At 35.5% G+C, this 23,683-nt stretch overlaps 1 protein-coding gene across 15 annotated transcripts in view; it reads right to left on the reverse strand.

Annotated features, from left to right (window-relative positions):
• Nucleotides 1–1,355: 1,355 nt before the first annotated feature.
• Nucleotides 1,356–23,683, reverse strand: part of PCDH7 (protocadherin 7) — a 399,930-nt gene continuing 377,602 nt past the window's right edge. For 11 of the 15 annotated variants that reach the window (XM_070613013.1, XM_070613006.1, XM_070613005.1 and 8 more), the window contains one exon: nt 1,356–5,632. In XM_070613013.1, coding sequence (XP_070469114.1) covers nt 5,609–5,632 — 24 coding nt within the window. In that variant the 3' untranslated portion in view covers nt 1,356–5,608. Of the gene's footprint in view, nt 5,633–21,378; nt 21,427–23,683 lie in introns of all 15 variants that reach the window. The other 4 variants (XM_070612999.1, XM_070612997.1, XM_070613010.1 and 1 more) reach the window with 2 other exon arrangements.

The raw sequence follows: 23,683 nt of genomic DNA on the forward strand, positions 1-23,683 counted from the left end.
GAATGCACAAACCTAAGCCATGGAAGCAGTACAGGCAACTTTTGTTGGCCCACTTCATATCTATCTACTTTCTGAAGTGTATCACTGCACTTTTAAATGTTTGAAATTTTTAAAAATATTTTGACCTAAGAATGCAACTTCAGGGTAAAGAGAAATATATGTTTGTCAAATCTACACTGACGATTTGAAACAAGAATACATAGTGATTTCATTTTGTGTACTGTTCCACTGATTTATGTGCTGATGTTTGATTCTTACCATTATGAAAGCAGAAAGTCAAACAGACGCACATATCATTGGTTCACCTCATTACAACTTGCAGTCGACTTTCTTATCATACTTCACTCTTAATTCCCTCTTTAGAGAAGGAAGGCTGCCAGCCAAAATCAATTTACAAACATATCTCTGATTTAAGAAAGAATATGTCATTCTATATAAAGTATTTTGAATTTTCATGCAACAGACAGAAAAAATGGTAAAGTTCAAGGCAAAGATCTTCAGAATGTCTATTTTTCCATATATGTAGGTTTTCGCAATACCAATGTGAGATGGGCCAAAAATTCCATGCAATCTACTAGTATATATATAGAAAGTATTTCCTTCTCTCTTAAGTCTCTGAGTTGGATTAGCGAAGAGAAGTTGCTTGTTTGAATGGATACCAATTTAATAAACATAGAAGAAAACCCCTAAATATATTACATTATATATATATTATATATTATATAGGGGTCTATATATTATACCACTGACTATAATCTGATAACAAAGAGTAAATGGAATAGTTTAAAAAAGATAGTAAATGATTGAAAAATATAAAAAGTAGTGGAAGCTCAACTAAAGAAAAAATGAGTAAGGTAAAAACTCTATTTTTTGCTTCAAATTTTTTCTCAGTATCTCACATGAAATAAAGTTATTTTTAGCCTCTAACTTTTTTGTATTCATCATTAATTTAGATTAAAAACAAATATTTCCCTTCAGAGATACATTCTGACTTAGAAATAATTTTATCTCAAATGTGAAATTTCTCTAAATAACACGAAAAATATCAATCTTTACACTAAGGATAACTTCTTCTACTATACACTTAAGATTTAAAAGCAGCTAGGTAAGTGTCTCAGGAATTATTTTGATGAAAAGGGAGATTCCAATTTCTATCCCATTACAAGGCAAAGCAATATGACAATTCTGCACAGTGCCCTCTAAATCAGCAATTACTGCAGCATTATCTTCCTTACTCCATCTTAATTTAGCAGAAATCAAACCTTTTAAAATCAAACTGGTACATGCATCCATTCACTTCTCGTGCAATCAAAACTGAATTACCTGTCAACAGAGAAGTACACTTACAAGTGTGAAACCATTTGACCATGTTATATTTTAATTTGCAGAGACAAAAATGACAAGCAATTTATTTACATAAAACTGTACAAAAGCAAATTAAATTATGTAAAGTATTTCATAAATAGTTGGACGAGTGTTTAATACATTTCGCCATGTTTAGCATAGTTGCGTGCATAGTGACTCATAATAAATGATGATAAATTGTTCTCTGCTTCACTATCAACATCCAAGTAGCAGAACAATAGTCAATGATTAACATTACAAACAGATCGTACCACACTGTATGCAAGTGCTTTAAAATGTAGGAAAAGTTATCTGAAAGTAAACCCTAGGTAGCTGAAAAAATGATGCCTTTCTCCAGATGTTATATATACCTCTGCCTGGGTCACAACTAACAAGCTTTACAATACTCTTGATCATCTTCACTCTTTTTTTTTTTTCCTTAAGGACACATTGTATATTTATCACTGATTAAAATTTATCGAAAACTACTTAGGTCTTCATATTTCTCATGCCTGTTTTAGGATGGCTGTTTGATTCTTGGCAGTTTCTTCTGATCTGTGTGTTTTATTTTATTTTCCAATAATACAGCTTCCTAGGGTAGCCTTTCAGCCAGACATCTTCAGTACCATCTTAGTTTCTCTTTCCATAAAAATAATGCCTCCCTTGTTTTCTGAAACTCAGGCAGCAGGCCAGTCAGAAACCATACAAAAATGATATCTGAAGGTTCAGAATGAGCATTAGATTTTAGACTGAAGCTACAGACATTGTGATACACATAAATTTATATAGTTACTCATTAATTTATAAATGTGTCCTAATGTATAATGCATGCAAAGTTCACTTGAGATTCTGCGTACAGAAAACAAGTATGGTTTATATACTGTACAACCAAAATGAAACCGCAGTGAAAAGAAAAATAACAAAAAAAGAAAGAATAGAAAGTCTAAATCAATATTTTACCTTGCAAAATGGACAGATTTCACCCCTGATAATATCTCTCTGTGTTACTGTTATAATAAATGCTTTAGCCTTCTAGTCAGAATTAAGCAGCCCATATTAATGCCTTAATTTTGTTTCATGAATGAATGATATTTAAGACTGGTCCATTATCTGAGTTTGTCAGAAGGCAAATTTTTAATATATTATTTATTATTTTCAGAAAATAAACATGGATAAATATACAGGATCAAAAAAGTTGGGAATAGCCCATTTCCCCTCATTGTCCAAACCCAACAACCGTTTTTTTACCATAACAACAGGTATAAAAGGCACAGTTGCTTATTTTGCATTCACTCATTTATTTATTTTTTTTGTTTCTTTTTATTGATTTTTTTCAAAAGCACTCTATATATGGAGTGGCACCAGATTTAACCTATTCAAAATAAAAGTCATACAAACACAAAATATATTTCTGTGTCATGCCAGCTCATTATATAATAAACATGTTATGATAGCTAATTCTACTAGAATTACTGTGAATACTTACAGTACACTGAATTTTATTCTTTCACACCCATTTTAGTTCTAAAGAGAGGCTCACAAGTTAAATGACAATGACATGGCTATCTTGAATGTGTTGCAAACATCCTTGGGGAATGTAGGTCCAATTAATACAAAGGTCCGGTATGACCCGTATTAGCTTTATAGACAACAGAAGGATTTTAAGATAGAGTGAAAGGAGCTATCTAATGGTTTCAAGTGTCTCATGAAAATAAAGAAAAAAATGAATTTAAAAAAGTTTGTTGAACACCTGTGTTATGCAATTGAGTATTTCCTTTGTAACGTGCAAGAAAAAATATGTATACATTTCATAAGTATCTTTAGAAGTATTTTGTCTTAATAGGTACTTACAGATTATACAAGGCAGAACTGCTTTAATGCAGTTTCCCAACAAAGTACTAGAATTGCATCTTTCCATAATGTAAATAATAATCAAACATAAACATGTTCAATTATTGACATTTTAGTCCAATGTTTTTGTTTCAATTACATATCGTCTTTCAGCCTAACTATTATACATAAACTAACATCAAAATGAAAACTCCATTTAAGGAAGAGCCTAAGGAAATGACCCCAAAAGAGTACCCCACCAAACAGAGAAGTGGTTTTCAAAGATAAGCATTTTGACAACCTATAGTGAATTAACAACCTATATCCCAGGCTGCTTCACCTTAAAGTCTAAGAAATTCTGCGAAGCATGAAACTACCCAAAGCTACATTGTTTCTACAGTTTGCTAGAGAGCCATCAAGGCTATGACCAGGTTACAAACATTCAGTGATTGGAACACTTGCTCTCTTCACCTGTTATCCCCTATTCTGTCCCTGGATTGTCACTTTTGTCTGAATGTCCCAGCTCAAGTTCCAACTGTATTAAATCATCCTCTACAGAGCAAGTGACTCAAAATCTGCCTATTCTGTTTACTTTTATTACACTAAAAAACGGCATATTTTCAAACTTTGAGATGTACATTATGAGACACGTCACTGCCCCGATCTCATTTCTTTCATGTTCAGTCTGGATTTGTTTTAAGACATATAATAAATAAGGTTTGAATCATATTAGTGACAAAGTCAATTAAGGTGTCACCTTGTTTCAATGTTGTGAGTCTCGAAATAGTGCTCTATTGCACAGGATTCAAAACTAATGCACTTGTGTTATGGGAAAGTGTGCATTGAACATGTAAAAATGCAATTGGTAATTTGGAATGTAGATAATAAGACCACGAAGCATAACCTGGAATTCTAAAATGACAATAGTGGACTTAACTTATAAGATTGTGTGCCAATGTATTTTTCTTTCCCTACCTACCCACAAATATGATTTAAAAAGTGGAATCTTCCCTGATAATATTTTTTGAAACTAAACTTGAACCTTAACTAATTGCCTATTATAATACCAAAAATACATCTCATTAGTTCTTCATTTTCTGAGCTTTCAAAGAAAATCCATTTTAAAAGAAAATGTATATTTTCTGAGTATAGAGACAATGTAAAATAAACTAGCATCTGAGTGTTTCTGTGCGTGCATGGGTTCAGTTGTTTTTGTTGCTTAATGGGTTTCCACATCAAGACCAAATATACTTCTTAATTTCCCTGATCTGCCGGAGGATCTTTGGCCTTTTAATGACACAATTGTTCCAGCACAATAGTGATGCTGTTCTGAAAAATATGTATAATTTTTACAAGTTATAATCAGTGTAATTGATACATGTGGTCAATATTGGGTGTATACTAAGGATATTCAACGAACATATAGAATTGAAGTGGATGCTCCTGACTTGAAAACAACAACAAGCCAATTTGGGAATGCAATCTCCAACTGGGCATTGTTTAGCTCTGTCTTTGTGAGAGTATTAAAGCTGTGATCTTCCCAAAATGCTTCTCATACAGTCCCCCTTTATGCGGACTCTACCTTTAGAGTGACTCTATCATTTTTGAGGGATTGCTTTTCATGGTGATTAATCATATTCTTATGTCTGAAATATATTTTACCTGATCTGCTTTTTTTTGACCAGCCAGATGACTTTCGAACTAAATCCGTGACTAAAATCATGCTTCAGCTTGGGGATAATGAAAGTGTGTTGTGTTCTGCTCATCAGGCTTGTTACCATGAAAGAAACTTGCAACCATCTGTTTTTTTTTTTTTTTGGAGAGGTGGGGAAGAGGGAGAGCGAGTGTTGGGATCAGTGAGGGGGTTCGACATGCAAGTAACAAGGATGGTTTCTACATTGTACATTGCAATCAGGCTAACAGTATTACTAAAGGCCTGATCTGGAGGCAGAAGTGGCAGGCAAGGCTTTGTCTCTTTGGTAGCCCCCTCTTTTGATTAAATGGTTTTGTTTTGTAAGGTTTTTTGCCCCTTATTCTCCTTCTCATACATGAAAAGAACTTTGCTGTTGCTCCTTTATAGCCTACAGGTAAACTTCTCTTCTAGTGAGAGTATTGACAGGAGATGGCTTGTATTCCCCTGTTTTTGTCAGGGGAATATCCTCAGGGTTGGCTTCCTCATTTTTGCTGAAACTAGCTGCACTGAAGGTCTCATAGGATGAGGTCAACTTTTTGTTCAGGAGGTTTCTGTTGCGGTCACCCATGATGGCGGCCTCGCCATTGGCCAGCTTTTCCTGGCTTCCTCGTTCATCAACAGGCATGAAAGTGGAGAGTTTGGGCTGGCTCTTCTTCCTTTCTGGAGAAGTGCGGACTGGCATCCAGCAGGAGTCTGAGTGGCCATATTCGTCACACTCACGGGTACACTTCCCAGTCAGAGCTACATCTGGAAGAGGTCTTGAATCTGAAATTCAAAGAGAAGGAGCCATCAAAGTTGGACATTCCTCAACTGATTTTCCTGCTCTGTATGAAATTGGAGGGGAACTATGTATGTAAGCTTTCCATATTACTTCCCTTTTTTCAACACCCTGCAGTTCTTCATCCCATAGAACAGCTATCTCATATCCAGTAAAGATAAGGTTTTGCAAAAACACCAAATAGTATAGAAAAAGAGGAATGGACAAACTGATCAATTTAAATGTATAGAACAGACAGGTATATATGCATTTGTTACAGGACAGGGATGTGTGTACATTCTCAAGAAGAAATAAAGTACATATGTATATTTGTATGGGTATAAATTTTTCCACATGTATAAGAAAAGTCATTAAATCCAAATAGATAATTTTCTGTATTTATAAATTATCCCAGAAAGAGTGTACTTTTGCCAATTGGATTTTTTCCTGCTTATACATTATTCATAGAATGCAAATATGCAAAACCTTATATTTAAAATACATTCTAAAAACATCAGGGTGACTCAAAAGCAGAACCTAAATTGACAGTACATTATGTGGTAAAAAGTTAAAAAACAAAGTACAAGTAAGTTATGGGTGTGAGCACACTAGCAATATCACCACCTACCCCACCCCAGCCCGCATCTCCCTCCCCCAACCATGTCAAATGACCTAATATGTGCTGTAGGATAATCCCCTCAGTGTTCACCTAGAAGTGCATTTGCCAATGTGTTTGCTGAATGGAATATTCTGTGAAATGCAATGTATTGGGTAAATATAGTCAAGCTCTTAAAGTTTTGATGCAATAGTGTGTACTCCTAATTAATGGTGCTGCCTAGTGGAATGGGAAATGCCATCTATTTCTATAAAGCTAAGTTATATCTAGAGAGTTCTTAGGGATCAAAATTAAAGATGGCAGTTACAAATTACCTGTATGTGTAATTAAAATCAGTACATGTGTCTGTCTTTGGAGAATAGTTAAGTATTTTCTTACTATTACAAATATTTTTTTAACGGACTTTGTTTTTGTTTGAGAAAGAGAGAGTGAGAGAGAGAAAAACCTGTTCTATCTCAATAGATTCTAAGAGAATAACTCTAGGGTTTTATTTAATATATTTTAGAGTTTGTTTTATTGCCAAACAAAAGAACAAAATAGGACTGCACTCCAACTTATATCAAATGGTATCCTTTTATTACAAGCCTTGGGACTTAAAAGACTGACGAATTTTGACCTCTGCAAATATATTCCCAACAAATGGAATCACTGAGATTTGCATATACACAGTCCTGGGTAGATCTAGCTTAAAACAGAAGAGGGGGTTATTCAAATGATTCCCAATATATTTATACCCTCTGCTTTTGTCTCTACACACCATCCTCTGTAGTTTAACATTATAATCCTATTTTAGCTATTGTTTTTACTGGATATTTTACAAGTTTTCCTCTGCCAAACCTCCTAAATCAAGGTAGACCAATAGGGCATGTCATGTTTTTCCTTCAGTGATTGGTAACTGAAATATTGACATTTGTCAGCCCGGTGATTTTGAACCACTGTGGCCTGAGATTTTTATGCTGTGTGCTAAGATTTCAGCAAGGAACCACCAGTGTTCTTCACAGGAAATCTAGAATCACTCTTCTCTTTTCCAAAGGTAAAATGCAAAAATAATTATTTCTTGTAGTTGCACATGCTGCTATTTGACTTCTAAGTGGGTAGATCCTATTAATTTTCATCAAAAGAAAAAGCACTTTCTTATTCATATTTTCATGCTAAATTCCCTCTGTGTTGCTCAAACACACATTTTAGATGCATTTAAAAAAATCAAACTATTGACAAATTCTATGAATGCTTTTGGTAATCTAGTTAGTTGAAATGAGCAAACTGTGAGTTCTTTGGGAATATTCTCTATCTTTGGATACATTGTTTATTTGAAGCTGACCTAAATGCTTTGAACAGCAAAAAAAACTCATAAATATGCAAAGTGTAAGATCAGATCTACTTTTTCCTCTACACATTCCTTTTGCTCTTCACTGCTTTAACAAGTTCAAATTTTTCTTTTTCTCTCATGATAGTGCCTATCAAGGACACAAGACAATAATCAGAAATTCAGCTACTGAAATGGAAAAATCTCTATGAATGTGGGTGTCATTTCCTGCAGAAATGACCCAGACTGGTCTCCAATCATCTCTCTAAGTTGACTTATGTCTCATGCAATGTGTTGCTTTACTTACACACATGACTGCATTTCAGGGATTAATATGTGTTTCTAGTTTGAAATTTATAGCACCGTCTTTCCTTTGTTCGAGATGCATTTAGAGACAGCTCATGGAGCTATATCAATACTCTAACAACTCGTCTTACCTGTTATTTAACTTGCATACCTGAACTCCCTGTAGCTCATAAGAAATTATATTCTTTTAGATTAACTCCATTTCCAATCAACTAGAAGTGAGATGCACTTCAATTCCTTCGCTCAGCCTTTACTTCACAGTCTGGGTTATTTCCTGCTAAAATTGATTTCCTCTTATTGCTTTTAATGAAAGGCAGTTTGTCTTCTCCACCATCAGCCACATGTGGGCTGCCACATCTCTATCCAAGAAGCATGACTTTTAATAAGGATCTCCTGTCATTTCCAAAGTCAAACACTTGATTGGGGACCACAGTGGAAGTTGACAAGCTTAATTGGCTGAGACATGTTGCAGTGTTTGTCATCAAATTTAGAAAATAATCAAGAAAGGCTATAAGAGATTCATCATGAGCAATCAAAACTTCCAATCTTGATGACTCAAATGAATCCTCAAAAGAAACGCCAATGATTAACAAATGCAATTTGTATTATGATGTGATTTATTGAGGGAAAGCATGAGTGGAATAGTATTTTTTTTGTTTCTATATTTTCTTATTTTAATTATACAAGTAAATATTATAAATTATTTAAACACAAAAGTTATATACGGCATTAAAGAATTATCAGATACACTCATTTTTCCCTTTCATAAAAGATATACTCTTAAAATGTGGGCTGATAGAGGCACACCTTCCACAAATAGTAACCCCTCTTAGTCTTTCAGTCTTTCACTGAAGGATGTGTTTTTAATATCTAAGAAAATTATTTCGTTCTTCAGTTTAGCACTATTCCCTTTAATTTTGACCTGAGTGAAGATAGAAAACAGTTAATCACAACTCTTGTTAGTTGGTATAGAGTAAATGAATAAAAAAACGTAAGCTGTTCTACAAGAAAATGTAATGATATTCTCTATCATCATTTTCCACGATAAAGTCAGTTCCTTAGAGGTCTGCCCCACAACACTCACTCATATCAAACCTTGAAAGGACTAGAAATAGAAATGGCATTCATCAGATCTTGTTGTTGCTTGAGTATTATAGTTGCAGTCTTCTCCATTTTTACCTAGTTATGCTATTTACTAGAATCACTACATCATTTTGGAGAGTTAAAGTCCTTTCTTAGACATAAAGATAATTTCCCTCTCAAAAATACACAGTTTTAAGCTGTCATTACAGCAAACAATTTTAGAACAATTCATAACATATGAAGTAATTTCCCATACTTCATCCCTTTCACTTATCACTGCAACAGAATAGCCAGGAGGATCGAAGGAGTGAGCAGTCCAGCCTATGGGAGAGCTGAGGCCTAAGAAGAAGCGTTTTGACTTTTACTTTAGTGTTTCCCATAACACCATATTCCTCCTTCTTAAAATGTAACAGCCGAGTTATTTAGAGGTCAATTACTACTACTCATAGCCATAAGAAAAAGCCATAGTCTCCAAAGAAAGAGAAGAACATCTGAGCAGCACAGGAAATAGATGCCATAAAGTGATAAATTTTACTACTTAATGAAAAAAGTGATGTACCCTCCTTAAACCTATACATTTCCTAAAGTAGAGGAAATTATAACTAACGTAAAAAGTCAAGTTCTTTCTCTAAAAAGAAGCATATTTGTTCTTACTAGGCAGGGAAGATGAGTGGATAGTGGGAAGACGCTGCTACAATGACCTCAACAAGAAATGACAGACAGACAATATGTAGAATCATTAGAAATAACAAGGAAAGCCCAGATTTACAGAGGCAGTTAATGTTCCCAGAAGCTGTCCTACACAATTCAGAAATCATTAGAGGCATCTTTATTATAGGAGACCATTGGAATCATTAAGACTCTTAAAAACAGCTCTGCACCGGAATGGATTTTCATGTGCTGAGCTGTGCATTCTGCCAGAACCCTGGACACTCACTCTACTCCAGGTCCTTGGCTTGGGGCTAAAGATACAAGGATATTTCCATTTCCTATGAGCAGGCATGACAATGCTGCATTTAGTTTAAGATATTTCCGATGAGTTTTTTTTAAGCTCGACACTTAAAACTATATGCATCATTTGCATACTTATTTAATATACAAATTACTTGACTCCCTGACCACATGAGATAAATGAGTTGTTAGTCAATGTGTAGGCGTCCCAGATGTTCACATCTTTCTTACAATTTGTTCTTTAAAATCAAGCACTAGCACATTCTTAACACTACTTGTCAAAATTCTGCACAACAAAAATTGTGGTCATCTCTCCTTTTGGGGACATATAGGCACCTTTTCCTTTTTAAAGTATTTAGTTTTCTTTTTATACTTCTTGACTTCCTGTTATACCAAAACTTCTTTTTCTAGAAGCACACCTAAATCCTGGTGGAATCTAGTGAACTATGAGAGAGTTTTACAAATGGATTAACAAGTAAAATGAAAGACGATTGGCAATGGTTTTCCAACAAATATTTTCACATTACCTTTACTTTCTTAATCCAAATGAAAATCTCTCTTTTACTCATATAATTATATCAAGTGCTTTATTTTAAAATAGCTGTTAGCAAATGATTTATTTTTGCCTTATGTAATAGAACTGAGAACAAATAATTAAATAAACCTTTTGTTGGAAAATTATTATTGTAGTCAACAAAGATTAGGTGTGAGGAGATCAGATACAAAAGGTGCATAACAAGTTGGACTTGGCTTTTTTTATATCAATAACCTAAAGATGCCTGCCTTTTGTGTGTTCGGGGATTTGGGAAGACTAGAAAGGTAAGCACATAACAGATCATGGAGGGGTTGGGAATCTCACACAAGCAATTTGTGAGCCTCTAAACATGCGAACACTTTCTGGAAGAAGGGGAAATGTATAGCTACATAGGTGTTGCTTAGGGGTACAGCAAGGGGGTTAAGATTCCTAAACAGGGCTCTAATTTATCATAAAATCACTTGATCCAACCGAATTAGAGGAGAATATAAAGAATCACCTATCCACTCAACGTTTACTTCAGTCTTAAATATACCACTCGGAGCACTGCCCTCAAGGGACAGTGAACTTGGGGAAATAACATAAATGTGGAACCCCAATATTGCTGAGTATGGTTCATGTATAAGCTGTATAACTTTGGATATAACTTCTCTAAGCCTCAAGATCCTCAGATGTGAAATAAGACCTACTCCCTCATTTATTGTAGGAATAAAAGAGCACATAAAACCCAGAGAATGGTCTCTGGTTCAGCGCAGATGTTCAGTAGATGGTAGGTCATGGCCCCTGGAGAGATTTAAGGAGGTAGAGATACTTTTTTCTCTCTGAAGTCTTTCCCTGAGTGAGATGAGTATTGTTTAAAGGAATAGGCTCAGGAGCCAGGCGCCCGGGATTCAAATCCTAACTTTGTCACTTAGCGTACGACTGTGAAAAAGTTACTTGATTTACTTAAATTCCCTCATGTGTGCAACAGGGAAAAGAATGAATTAACTTCTTAGGATTATTGCAAGAATTAAATGTGTTTATATAGGTAAAGGATTTGTAATAATTCTTGACACACAAGCCCTCAATAAATATCACCTACTTCAGGTGTACAATCCCTTATCCACAATTCAGTCCTCAAAAAAGTTTTGAAAACCAAAAGTTCTTTTTTTTCTAATAAATTTACAACAAATCTGACCTTCAAGCCAACGTTATTTTTCATTCTTTATTTATCTAACATAGTGTTAATATTTATATATTTTAGTATAGAAATAGTGTGTTTAAGGGCACGGTCTCAGACTCTTAGATTTTTAAAATAATATATGATACATGCATGATATTACCTTTCCTAACATGTAAAGGATTCTGAATTTTGAGACGTATTTGGTCCTAAGGGTTTCTGATAACTTATTGCGGAATTAATACAAATCATTAATCAAAAGGCCATGTATTTTAAGTTACTTTTCCAGTAATACTGATGGATTTATGCTGATAGAGTCTGCAATATACCAGAGTTACCATCTATTTAGGAAAATACAAAGGTCACCATATCCTGGTTACTCTATATCAAGTATCCCCTAATAGTTATTTATTAAGACTTTTCTAGAGTAGATTTATTCAGTATGTGTCATTATGGTTGCTCAAAACTAAAGGAGAAATGCTCTATTATTTGCAGTTATCTTTATAACCCAAACTGATCAACCTCATGATGAATAATTTTCACTTGAAAGAGACTTGCCCCTAAGATGTTGGTTTGCCAGCTTGCTATTTTGCTTTGCCGGTATGGACCACAACATAAGAAGCAGCTCCATTTTAAGGATATGTCAAAAATTAGCAATGAACTAATCTAAGATTAAGAGGTCGAAAACCAAGGAAAGAACAAAAAGCAGGGCTAATACTTAAAATGCAGTGCACCCTTCATGCATCAGAAATAATGAAACAAAGAAGCCATTCAGCATACAAGTTATATACAGAGTTCATGATGTAGGGACATGCTTGTTTTAAGTTGCAAAATAAGGCCAGAAATTCCTCTAATCTCCTTATGGACACCCTTTTGGAATGTGACATCACTCTTCCTTCTGTCAAGATGCAGATTCTATTTCTGCTCCCCTTGAAGCTGGACTAGCTTTGACGACTAGAATGTGGCAGGGACGGTACTGTGCTATTTCCAGACTAGGTCTCAAGAGGCCTATCAGGTTCTGCTTTTGCCCTTGGAACCCTGCGGTCTCCATCCTGAGAGAAAGCACGATGTAGCCTCTTTGAAGATGAAACACTGTTTGTGAGAGAGACTCAGCTGTCTCAGCTGTCCCAGCAGAGCTACTCCCAGCCAACTCTCTACGGGAACGCAGCCCCATGAGCGAGCCAGGCAAAACTCGCAGAAGAACCACACAGCCAGCCCACAGAAATGTCAGAAGCAATGTATCTTGATTGTCTGAAGCCTTTGAATTATGTTTTTGTTTTGTTTGAGGGGTGGGGAGGGTTCATTGATGTAGCAGTAGGTCACTGAGATAATGATCATGGACATACGATATTATCTGCAATAAATACACTGCTCCAAACAACAGCCTGAGATCTAGAAACTATATGTCCTACTTCTTTTATGTCTCCTTATCATGGGTAACAAACCGACCAATATTAGTGAAAGTACAGCTCTTCAAAAGAACATTTTCAGAGATGTAAGCGCATTTAACTAAGAAGTTCAAACAGAGGGCCATGATAGAAAACTCCGGAAATTCTGGCCCTGTAATTACAGAATTTCACTGTGTTATACCTAGGAGTGCTCTCGTTCAGGCTGACATGCCAAGACAATATTAAAATGTTTAAACATGTTTGAAAGCATCAGCAACTTTTCTCCATACCTTAGGCGAAACTCAGTTAAACAGCAATTGAATGTATCTCAAGAAGCATTTACTGCCCTGCGGCTTAGACCACTGTCATTCTGAATGTGGCATTATCATATACAGTGGAGACTGTGCACGCCATGTCTCAAGCAGTCTTGCTGAATCAACTCAAACATGAATCTGCTGGTTGGCACATGAAAACTGCACTACAGCAGAAAAATGTATGGTGACTGCTTGGGAGTGATCAATTTATGCACATCAGAGATGTGGCTGAGCTTTGATTTCTCGCTGCACACATGCAAAATTAGAGGCACTGGAGGTTAGGGGAGTGTTTAGGGAGTAGAGTGGAAGGATTCGAAGGGCTGGCAATGCGGAGCTGCTTCCATATTGATCAAAAGAGTCTATCAAACCCGGAAAGGGACTGGTGACAGTCATTTCACAAGTTAGCAATTGATTATTCCACTGAAAATAAACCCAATCCTATTTTCTGGGAGCAGTCATGTTTATTTTTCCACTGCAATAATCATAGCTTTGACGATTTTCCTTCTAGTCTCTTGGGTTTTCTTGTATTAGAATTTATTTGCTTTGGGTGTCATAGACTTTAATAATCTGATGAAAACCAGAAGTATTGCCTCCCTTCATAAATGCAGATATGTGCCCACAAAATTTGCATAAAATTTCAGTAGGGTTCAAGATACCAGAGTCAGGGTTGCAGTATCCTTCCAACTTTCTGATAGACAGGAGAAAGAAGGGTGTATTTTTATACTTAGACTTTTTTCCCCTTTGAGTTAGAATCAAAGATTAAGAAATATTTAACAATTCAGCTTCCATCCCTGAAAAATAGAAATTACATGTGATAAGTAAATTGCTATTCAAACAGTGACAGAAAGATTTAAAACAAACAAACAAAAAGACAAATTATGAGACACAATTATAAGTAAGGAAAATAATTGAGGTTTGATTATGTTAACATTTTAGTTGGTCCTTTAAATGTCCAAATCTAAAAACCTCCAATAATTTATAAGGTTTTATATAAGTAGCAAATTTAACTGATTGCTGATCACTTTGAAAACATGTTTTCTTTCCTAAAAATCTACATCCAATATTCGCACCAGTGTCTTGAATTGCCAGCAACTGCATCTTTAGTCACTTAGTGTGAGAAAGCAGATGAATTGATGAATTCTTGTCATTAAGAAAGTTTATACAAAATAATAATGATCCAGATTTGTTTTTAAGTTAAGAAAATGTGTTATCCACTGTATATTGGTTTTACTGTGAAGTGTGATGTGGATACTACTAAGAGTTGCAAGTATCAATTTAGAGTCACTTTCTGGTAATAGTCTCAAGTCTTCAAAGTTTTCATTATTGTCCACAAAGTTGCAGAATTTATAACCTACAATAAATATTAATATTGTCTTTAGGAGGAAATATTTATTCTAAAAACAGTACATAAAGGCTCTGTTAACTGTAGGAACATTATCTTTGGATTGTGGTCTCAAAGGCAGTCCTCACTGTATCTTTGTTTCCCTACGTAACACATAATTCTGTAAAAATAAAAAGGTTGCAAAAAAGGAAACTGAAAAAATCAATTAAAAGATATTTTCTCAAACCTTCTTTTCTTCCACATAAACCATGATAAAGCAATTTTTTAAACAGAAGTGAGAAGTTAAAAAATAGCTCCTGTAAGGGGGGCCTGGTGGCGCAGCGGTTAAGAGCGCACGTTCCGCTTCAGTGGCGCAGGGTTCGCTGGTTCAGATCCCGTGTGCGGACATGGCACCGCTTGGCAAGCCATGCTGTAGTCTGCATCCCACATATAGAGGAAGATGGGCACGGATGTGAGCTCAGGGCCAGTCTTCCTCAGCAAAAAGAGGAAGATTGGTGGTGGATGTTAGCTCAGGGCTAATCTTCCTCAAAAAAAAAAAAAGCTCCTGTAATAAGTAACTGGTATTAAATATCTAAATACTTAATTCAAATCTGTTCAATATTGAAGCAAATTAAGATGGTATTAGGGAATGTCTTAAGCAATTTAGATTTACTGAAGTAATATAATTAATATTTTTTTTAAATCTGGCAAAAATCACCCTACTCATTCATTTTCTCCTTCAATGTAGCGATCCTGAGAAACTATACAATTATTATAATGATATGGCCATTTTCAAAACACATTCTCGAACTATTTGATTGGGATTACCTATTGAAATACTTTATGACTGTCAGACTGAAAAGCTTATCTAGTTAGAAATAGTCCTGTCATAACAAGCCGTGTTGTAATAAAATTTCATTAGTTATTGTGATTTGAGAGAAAGACAAAGAGCTCTACTTTTGTGTTCCTTACTGAGGAAGACTTCACGAAAACATTGAGTTTTGAAGTACTATTGAGAGATGGGGCTCTGAAAGCTTTTGCTAGTTGCTGAAAAACCATTTATGGGGAGAATTTTAAAACAGTTGAAATGCTGGCTCCTTACTCTGGTCAATAAGTTGATCAGTTGAAAAGAAAATTGGCAATCACAATTAGGACCAAGAGAGTGTTGAAGAACTTGGGAGTGCGGAGCAGGTAAATAAAAAGAAAAGGAAGGAAATGATCTCTGATGACTAGCAAACAGGACTCAATGAGCAGCGAAAGTGGGGCAAATCAATGAAGCAGCACTAGATCAGTTTGCGTCATTGATTTTTGCTTCTCATTGAAATGTTTTCCTTTATTTGTTTCCCATTTCTTCAGAGTGTGTCAAAGTCTCACCGTTGAACCTCCCTTGGAGCCTGTGATGAGCAGAGAAGCAAGCTCTGCAGATCCCCTCATGCCTGTGTTACACCTTCTGCTTTGTGGATTAAGAGGCACTTTGAATGCCCCCGTGACGCTGCTGGTGCTGCATGTTTGGTCCTACAACCTTTCTGTGGTAGGCAGAACAACGGTCCCATCCAAAGATGTCTACAGCCTAATCCCTGGAACCTGGGAACCTATTAGGTTACATATGGCACACGGGAATTAACATTTCAGACGCTATCAATAGACCTTAAAACAAGGAGATTACAGGGCGCTAGGCTCCAAACCAAGGAACACGGGCAGGCTCTAGAAACTGGGAAAGGCAAGGAAACAGATTCTCTCCTCCAGCCTCTAAAAAGGAACGCTGCCCTGCTGCGAACCTAATACACTCTCGGACCAATCTCTGGTCAGAGCAGGGACAGCAGACTTGACACATTTGATCCTTTCTACCCATATTTCCTCCATTAAAGGAAATGGAGTGGAAAAACTTTGATTTTCAAAGTTTTCATTGAGTTATGGTTACCTAATTTTCGAGCACCTGCTGAGGAATTTTCATTTTGCACTTTTGAAAATTTCCCTCCACCCGAGTATCTAATTGTCTAACTTATTTGTATATCACCAATCAACAAAGTTAAATTTTTGTCTAGGAAAATACTAACATTCAGTTTTCTGGGTGATTACATCTTCCTCGTCGGTCCGTGAGTGATAGCTGTCTCTGGGGTTATTCCCAGAAAAACCACTGCAAGCCATTCTAAATGTGAGTAGTGCGATTTCCAAAGAGAGGAAAGAAAGAGAATTTGGTATAACATCTAAGAAGCAGAGCCACATATCAAGGCACAACCTTAATGAGGTTTTTGCCAGATTTATGGCGCTTTTGTGACTTCCTAATATTTATTACTTGAGTGTTGCTTTCTTTTTGGTTTGTTTAGTCTATTTCTCTCCTAGCGATTAGCAGTAAGTATCTAATAAAAAAGCACCTTTATGATTATTTTAAGAACAGGAAAGAGAGTAACAAGTCTCTCCCTAATTTAAAGCTTTCTTCTATAAATTTCAGTATAAATTTCAAACTCCATACTTTTTGCGCAGAAGGCCCTAAAGGATCTGGATCCTGCCTTCCTCTTAGCCCTTATCTCTTTCTATTCTTATGTGCCACTTCAATGGACCTAATGTAGTTGTCATTTCCAGAAAGCCTCTTGCTATTCTGTCTTCGTGATGTTAATATGTTGCGGCTTCTGCTATTCCTTGCATTGTCATCTATCTATCTCCCACGAGTCCTTCAGAATCTAGTTCCAGGATGTCTTCTTTGAGATTTCTTCTAACCAGTCTGTCTAATTCTGATTTCTCTCTGCCTCTCTAGCCTTCATTTTATGTCCATCTCTATCATAAAACTTAATATAATTCTGCTACCTAGTCACGTAAATTTTTCAGTAAAGGGTAACTCCCTGCAGGCAGGATTCATAAGTTACCTAACTGTATACTCTGTGTCCTAGCACCAAACCAGTCACACACTCAATAACTGCCTTTTGAATGGATGAATGAATAGCATGGTAGGGAGACAGATTGCATGTCATCCCTGACGATTATGATCTAACTTCACATTGGCCACAGGAGGAAGGATGATAATATCTGTTATTCATAAGTGCAATGCGATTGACCAAGCAGGGAAGGTGGGGTGGTTTTTGTTTGTTTGTTTGGTAGGCGCAGATATGAATGAACTTTTCCACCATTCACTCTCCTTACACTCTTTCACAGCCTGTCCTATACTGTAATTTCTCTAATTGAGATTTTTTTTTCTAACAGAACAATGTAGTTGATTGAAATAATCCATGGATTTATTTTATAGAACAAAATGCAGTCCACAGATGAAGCCTGGGGCAGGGAGGTGAGGTCAGTGGAGGCACGATAGGTGCTAAGAAAAAGTCTAATGGGCAAATCCTATACTTAGAAGTCACAAGGCTACATGCATGAACTAATTTGTTAAGCTTCTTTGCTTATGGATGGTAACTGTTTTATAGTTATTCTAGTGTTGTCAGGACCTCTGCTTGGCAGTTCTACAAATCTTGCAATAATAAACTTGGGAAATAAAATTTATTTTTGGCTATACACAACTTGTATCATAGACGAAAACTCAGAAAACATGGAATCACGGAGGAAAAGTATTCTATGTGATAGAAAAGATGAAAAACAGAAGGCTCTCTTCTCTCATTCTTGTAACATGGGTGTATTTTAATAGGAACTATTATAGGCAATGTGCCAACCTATTTCAGCTCAACAAATTTTGGTTGCCTTTTGGTAACAACCTGATGGGTACATTTTAAGGGGGTATAATCATGGGCAATTCAGATGAATGTTTTTCAAATTAAGGGTCATGATCCACTAGTCAGTGGTTGAACCCATTTAGGGAGTCATAAACAGTTTACACCACATTCACATTATTTTGTGAAGACTTTGCTGTCGGTTTTTATATGTGAATATATATATATTTATATGTATGTATGTGGCCTCTGTATAAAATAAAATTTTTATTCTTGGTGACTCTTAAATAGATGGAAAGTCTATAAATTTAATCATATCACAAGGAAATCTGTGTATTCTTGGTTATTTCTGAGTAAGCTATATACTATATGATATTTAATATAAAATATAATTTTAATATGCACACAATGTCATGTGAATTTTAAAGTGTACTTTTAGCTGTCACTTCAAATGATACTTCAGTGACTAAAGTTTTATCCTTATTAAAAAGGAACCCAGATAATTCAAAGAATAAGAGTTAGTCACATCCTCCATAACCACTTCAGGATGCCTACTGTAAATACATGCTCTTACCTTGAGACATTCTGAATTTACAGTTAATTCCCTAGATTCCAATTTTCTAGAATTATGTGTAATTGTGATGAGCCTTCTCATAATCCACTTAAATCCTCTGATAGGCTTCGATTTATTTCAATCAGCAAAATGGCAACAGACCCTTTAAAAAAGGAGGACTTAATCTGACTTCTTAAAGTCATATAGACATTAAGATGTAGGACACATTTAAGCTGTCTAATTGTACTGCTGGTCTAATGCCTAAGTATTAGTCTGTCACAATGTCAAATTACATACATTTAGCCTTTTTTCTTTTTAGTAAAATGTGTCTGCGCTTAAACTCATAGTGTAAAAAATTCAGAAGTGCAATTAGAATGTCATCTTTTCTGCAGATGACTTAAGAAAAGCATGAATCAGAGCTTAACAGTCAACATAATTTCATAGATAATCATGGCAAAATTATGGCACTGCGACAACTCAAAGGGAGTGAGTGCAGTGAGATTAACAGACAGGGACGACCAACTATTTATCACCACCATCTGCCATGCACACTCTTTATTTAAGTTGTTTGGTTTTTTTGCCAATATTTTCAGTTTTGGCTTTGCCAGCAGTGGGCATCACATAGAAAAACAGGTTTCATGGTGTAAACAGATTTTCTCACGTGTTCAATGAATTAGCTTCACTGGCTATTCTGTGGCTCTTAGACAAAGAAGACTGGCTGGAGGGAGGTAATTTTAGCAAGCTTTTGTGTACTGGCCAGTGTCTCGTACAATTCAAATACATCAATCCTATAAGAAACAAAAAAAGATAAAACTACAGGTGTTATAACAATGGAAATCATCACTAAAGCATATGCTTTGAGAGTTTCCTTTAAATGACAAAATTTATATGTACTATATTAACCACTGGACTGTACTCAGTGAGTAGTTAAGGGAGTCATTTGATGGGAATCTTGCTAATTTGTCAGGCTTCTCTGTTCTGCAAATCAGCCAAGGACTAGTGGAATTAAGACTTGTTATGGCAGGACATAGGAACACTGGACATTCTACTATGGAGAGAAAATAAGAAGAGATGGATTTTACTGCACAAAACTGGCATGAAGTCTCCAGGTTCAGGGAAGATGGGTCCCTCTGCTGTGGTAAGAATCTGTAAAAGTTTATTCATTCACTCAAGAATACTGATACATCAGGCACTATTCTAAAACTTTACATATATTAATTCATTAAATTCTCACAGCAACCTGTAGGACAGGTTGTATATTACCCCCATTGTACAGATGTGGAAACTAAGGCGTAGAAGTTAAGTGAGTTACCCAATAGTTTTCCTTTAGTGAGTGATAGAATAAGGTTGCAAACCCAAGCAGTCTCACTTTAGAGCTGTGATGTTAACCAGTAACCATGCTACCTCTCAATAACACATCAGTGTACTACAAACTCATGTCATAAGCTTGAAAAAAAAAATCATCTTTGTCTAAGCTGAATTAAAGCAGAAAAGCATTTCCCTATACATAGAAGAAGAAAGCTGGAACAAGCAATGTCGCTGGATGTCAGATATAGTAGGAATCTCACTACTCTAAGCTTGAAATCAGGGGAACATTTTTAGTTTAGACAGACAGAAAGGTGAAAGAAAACTCAAGAAGTGGTGTGGAGGTTCTAAGGCCAGAATGATAGTGACATATGACTATTTTTCCTTGGGGTTTTCTCTCACAGCTGTCCCTCAGTTGGTCTTTGAATGAGATGAAGAATTTTGGTATCTAAGTCAAAATAAAAGGACTAAATTACTGTGTTGGTAAAAAGCCTCAAACTTCTACCATTATTAAAGCCATATTTAGCTAAGAAAAAGTTTCATCTTCATAATAGAGGTCTATTTTTAATTCTATGTGGCAGAAAGACACCTCAATTATGAAGTTTTGGATCATTGTTATTCCAGAGACAGAAAAGCTGTGTTTGGAAACCACAGTGTGCTGGACTGAACTTCTGAGAACAGGAGATGCCAAACCACTCCTTGGTGAATTAAAAGTGAGAAGTGGAAATAAATGCCTTAAGAAGAGCAAAAAGAAGTATGGACAGTTATTTCTGGCAAATAAAGCATCCAAGAGATTACTTAGGACGTATTAATCACAATTGGGTTGTTTAAATTGGGAAAGATGACTACCCTGATTTCTTAAGAGAAAATCAACACCAGGTGATATTTGGGCTATGCTTACCAACTTGATTTCCTGTATTATCAGGTAATTGATTAATATCCAAATTTTTAGTTTGAGAATATATAGTTGCAATCATGAAGCTAAGATTTAATCTATAGGAATGGCAAAAGCTATGTGTATTAAAAGATAATGAGGTAAAAACAGTAGTGCTGTCAAGTACATTTATATACTTCCTACTTGTTCAAAATTGTGTCTTGCATCACAAAAACCAAGGAACTACGCACGGTGTAAACTTTTACGTGCACTCTTTGAAAGCCTATACTTTAACTTGCCTTCATTGGAGGGAATCAATGAATTCAAGCAATTAACACACTGGCATCTGAGTAAACGAAGTGTGATTTGAGTCCACATTCTGTCACTTACCGATGATAACCTTGAGCAAGTTACTCAACTCTGTCTCATAGGGTTGTTCTGAGGATTAAATGAGAAAATGCATGTTAAGTGCTTAGTCTAATGATCTACATATGGAGGCACTTAAGACATTTTTCTACTGTTATCACTACTATTGTTCTAACAACTATTCTGTATCTTTTCTACACATATATTTGAATGACAGAATGTTGATTCTAAATTATTGAAAATTATCTATTTTTACTCAATGTCCTCTTTTCTTGGCAGAAATTAGAGGAGTCAAACCTTAAATTTTTACAATATTTACCAATTAACTACAGGAAAACAATAGTTTCCACAAATAAAAGATTATAGATTCATGTCTTTCTATTATAAATTATCGTGCCAAATACCTATCTTTTAAATAAAGTTCTAGAATAGTAAATGAAAAAAGACATCTTTTAATTTTAAGTTTATTTTAAAATTATTTAAATTCATAAATGTTAAAAATGCATATGACAAGAAGCTTAGAAGAAGAAACGCAAAGCAATTTAACTTCAAAGATTAGGTGTACATAAGTTAATGATTTTTCTGGCAGTTAGCATTGTACTTTATAATTACTAGCTGTTCAAAGTTAACTGAAACTTAATCTATTGTGACTTGCTGGTATATAATAATAAAGGCTATAAATAATAATTAGCACTCTGTCATCTATGTAACTAGGTATAATCTCTCATTTCTCCCAAAGAAATAATTTTTACATAATTACTATTTTGTACATTTTAAAATTACATTTTTTTACTGCTTGAATCCTAATTTGCTTTTTTTTTTCATTTAAGGACATGAAAAGATGGTAAAATTGCCAAATTTAAACACAATATGTGCCTTCAACACAGTATAGTCTCTAACTTGTTACTTGGGTGGACTTTATAATTATATCAGCATTAAAAACAAAGAATTTAATCTAAAGAATCTTTAAATATATTAGAAAGTATAGAAGGTGCATGATCCCCAGTTAACGTGAGTTAAATTATCTTCAAAAAGAGGGGGAATCCCACAACTAGAAGGACCTGCAACTAAGATACACAACTGTGTACGGGGGGGTTGGGGGAGATAAAACAGAAAGAAAAAAAAAAGAGGGGGAAAAGTTAAGAAACAGCTTCCTGCTCTGCATGTTAAGGAGCCTAAATAATGCAGGGCTGAAGTGCAAAAGCAAGAGAATTTAAAAGGGAAAACAAATATCTTGAGACGACTGGTCTTTTAAAGTAACTGTCAAGGAGTACTTGCTTTTCTGAAGTAAAGCCAGCAACGACTTTTGGGATTCCTTTATCCTTTAGGCTGTATTATGAAGTGTTACTTAACTATTAAAAATGTTGTCCAGTCAAAATACGGACTAATTATCTGCTCCTGATATACCTATACGGCTTCCAAAGAACACAGGGATTTGGCACGATTAAATGCATTTAGAACTGCACTCGGTGGAGGGTTCATCTCCGAATAACGTGATCAGAGAAGTATGACAGGTTATACATTATTCATGAATGTGGGAAGCCAGTCAAAGAAAATACACTGCTTACGGTGTGTCCACAAAGTTAGGGCTAAATCTTCCAAACCAGTCGGCATCAGACCTGCTTTTGCTTCTTTGAGTTAAAAACAAAAACTTCTGAATAAATACTGATTCAGATGTAATAATGATCATATTGAATATTTAACCCCAGGGCTGTCAACCAAGAAGAAGCACTATGAACTTTTTCCTGCTGAGAAAGATAGAATTAAATCTGTTATCTTGTGATAACTAAACAGATCCACATTTTTTTTTTCTTTTTAGAAAATGGAACCACTTATAGATCAATCACCAAGCCACTGGCATCATGCTCGATTAGATTACTTTAAATTAAGTTGGAGTAATTTAAAATAAATGAATTTTTCTGAGAGATGTCTTCCCCCTCCCCTGACAGTTGTTATAAAATGTTTGATGTTGTTCCTATGTAGAGTTTGGGAGTGTTTTTCTATACATGTATGGAAGGCTAACAACAGCTACAAATTCTCAATGAGTAATCATATTTTCCTGACCGTGTTTAAAAAGATACAGGGACAGGGGCTGGCCGGGTGGCACAGCAGTTAAGTTCGCAAATTCCACTTTGGTGGCCCCAGTTTTGCTGGTTTTGATCCCGGGTGCGGACCTACACACCTGCTTAGTGAGACATGCTGTGGCAGGCGTCCCACACATAAAATAGAGGAAGATGGGCACAGATGTTAGCTTAGGGTCAGTCTTCCTGAGCAAAAAAGAGGAGGAATGGCCACAGATGTTAGCTCAGGGCTAATCTTCCTCAAAAAA

This window comes from Equus przewalskii, chromosome 3 (assembly GCF_037783145.1).
Source record: "Equus przewalskii isolate Varuska chromosome 3, EquPr2, whole genome shotgun sequence".
Taxonomy (NCBI): Eukaryota; Metazoa; Chordata; class Mammalia; order Perissodactyla; family Equidae; genus Equus; species Equus przewalskii.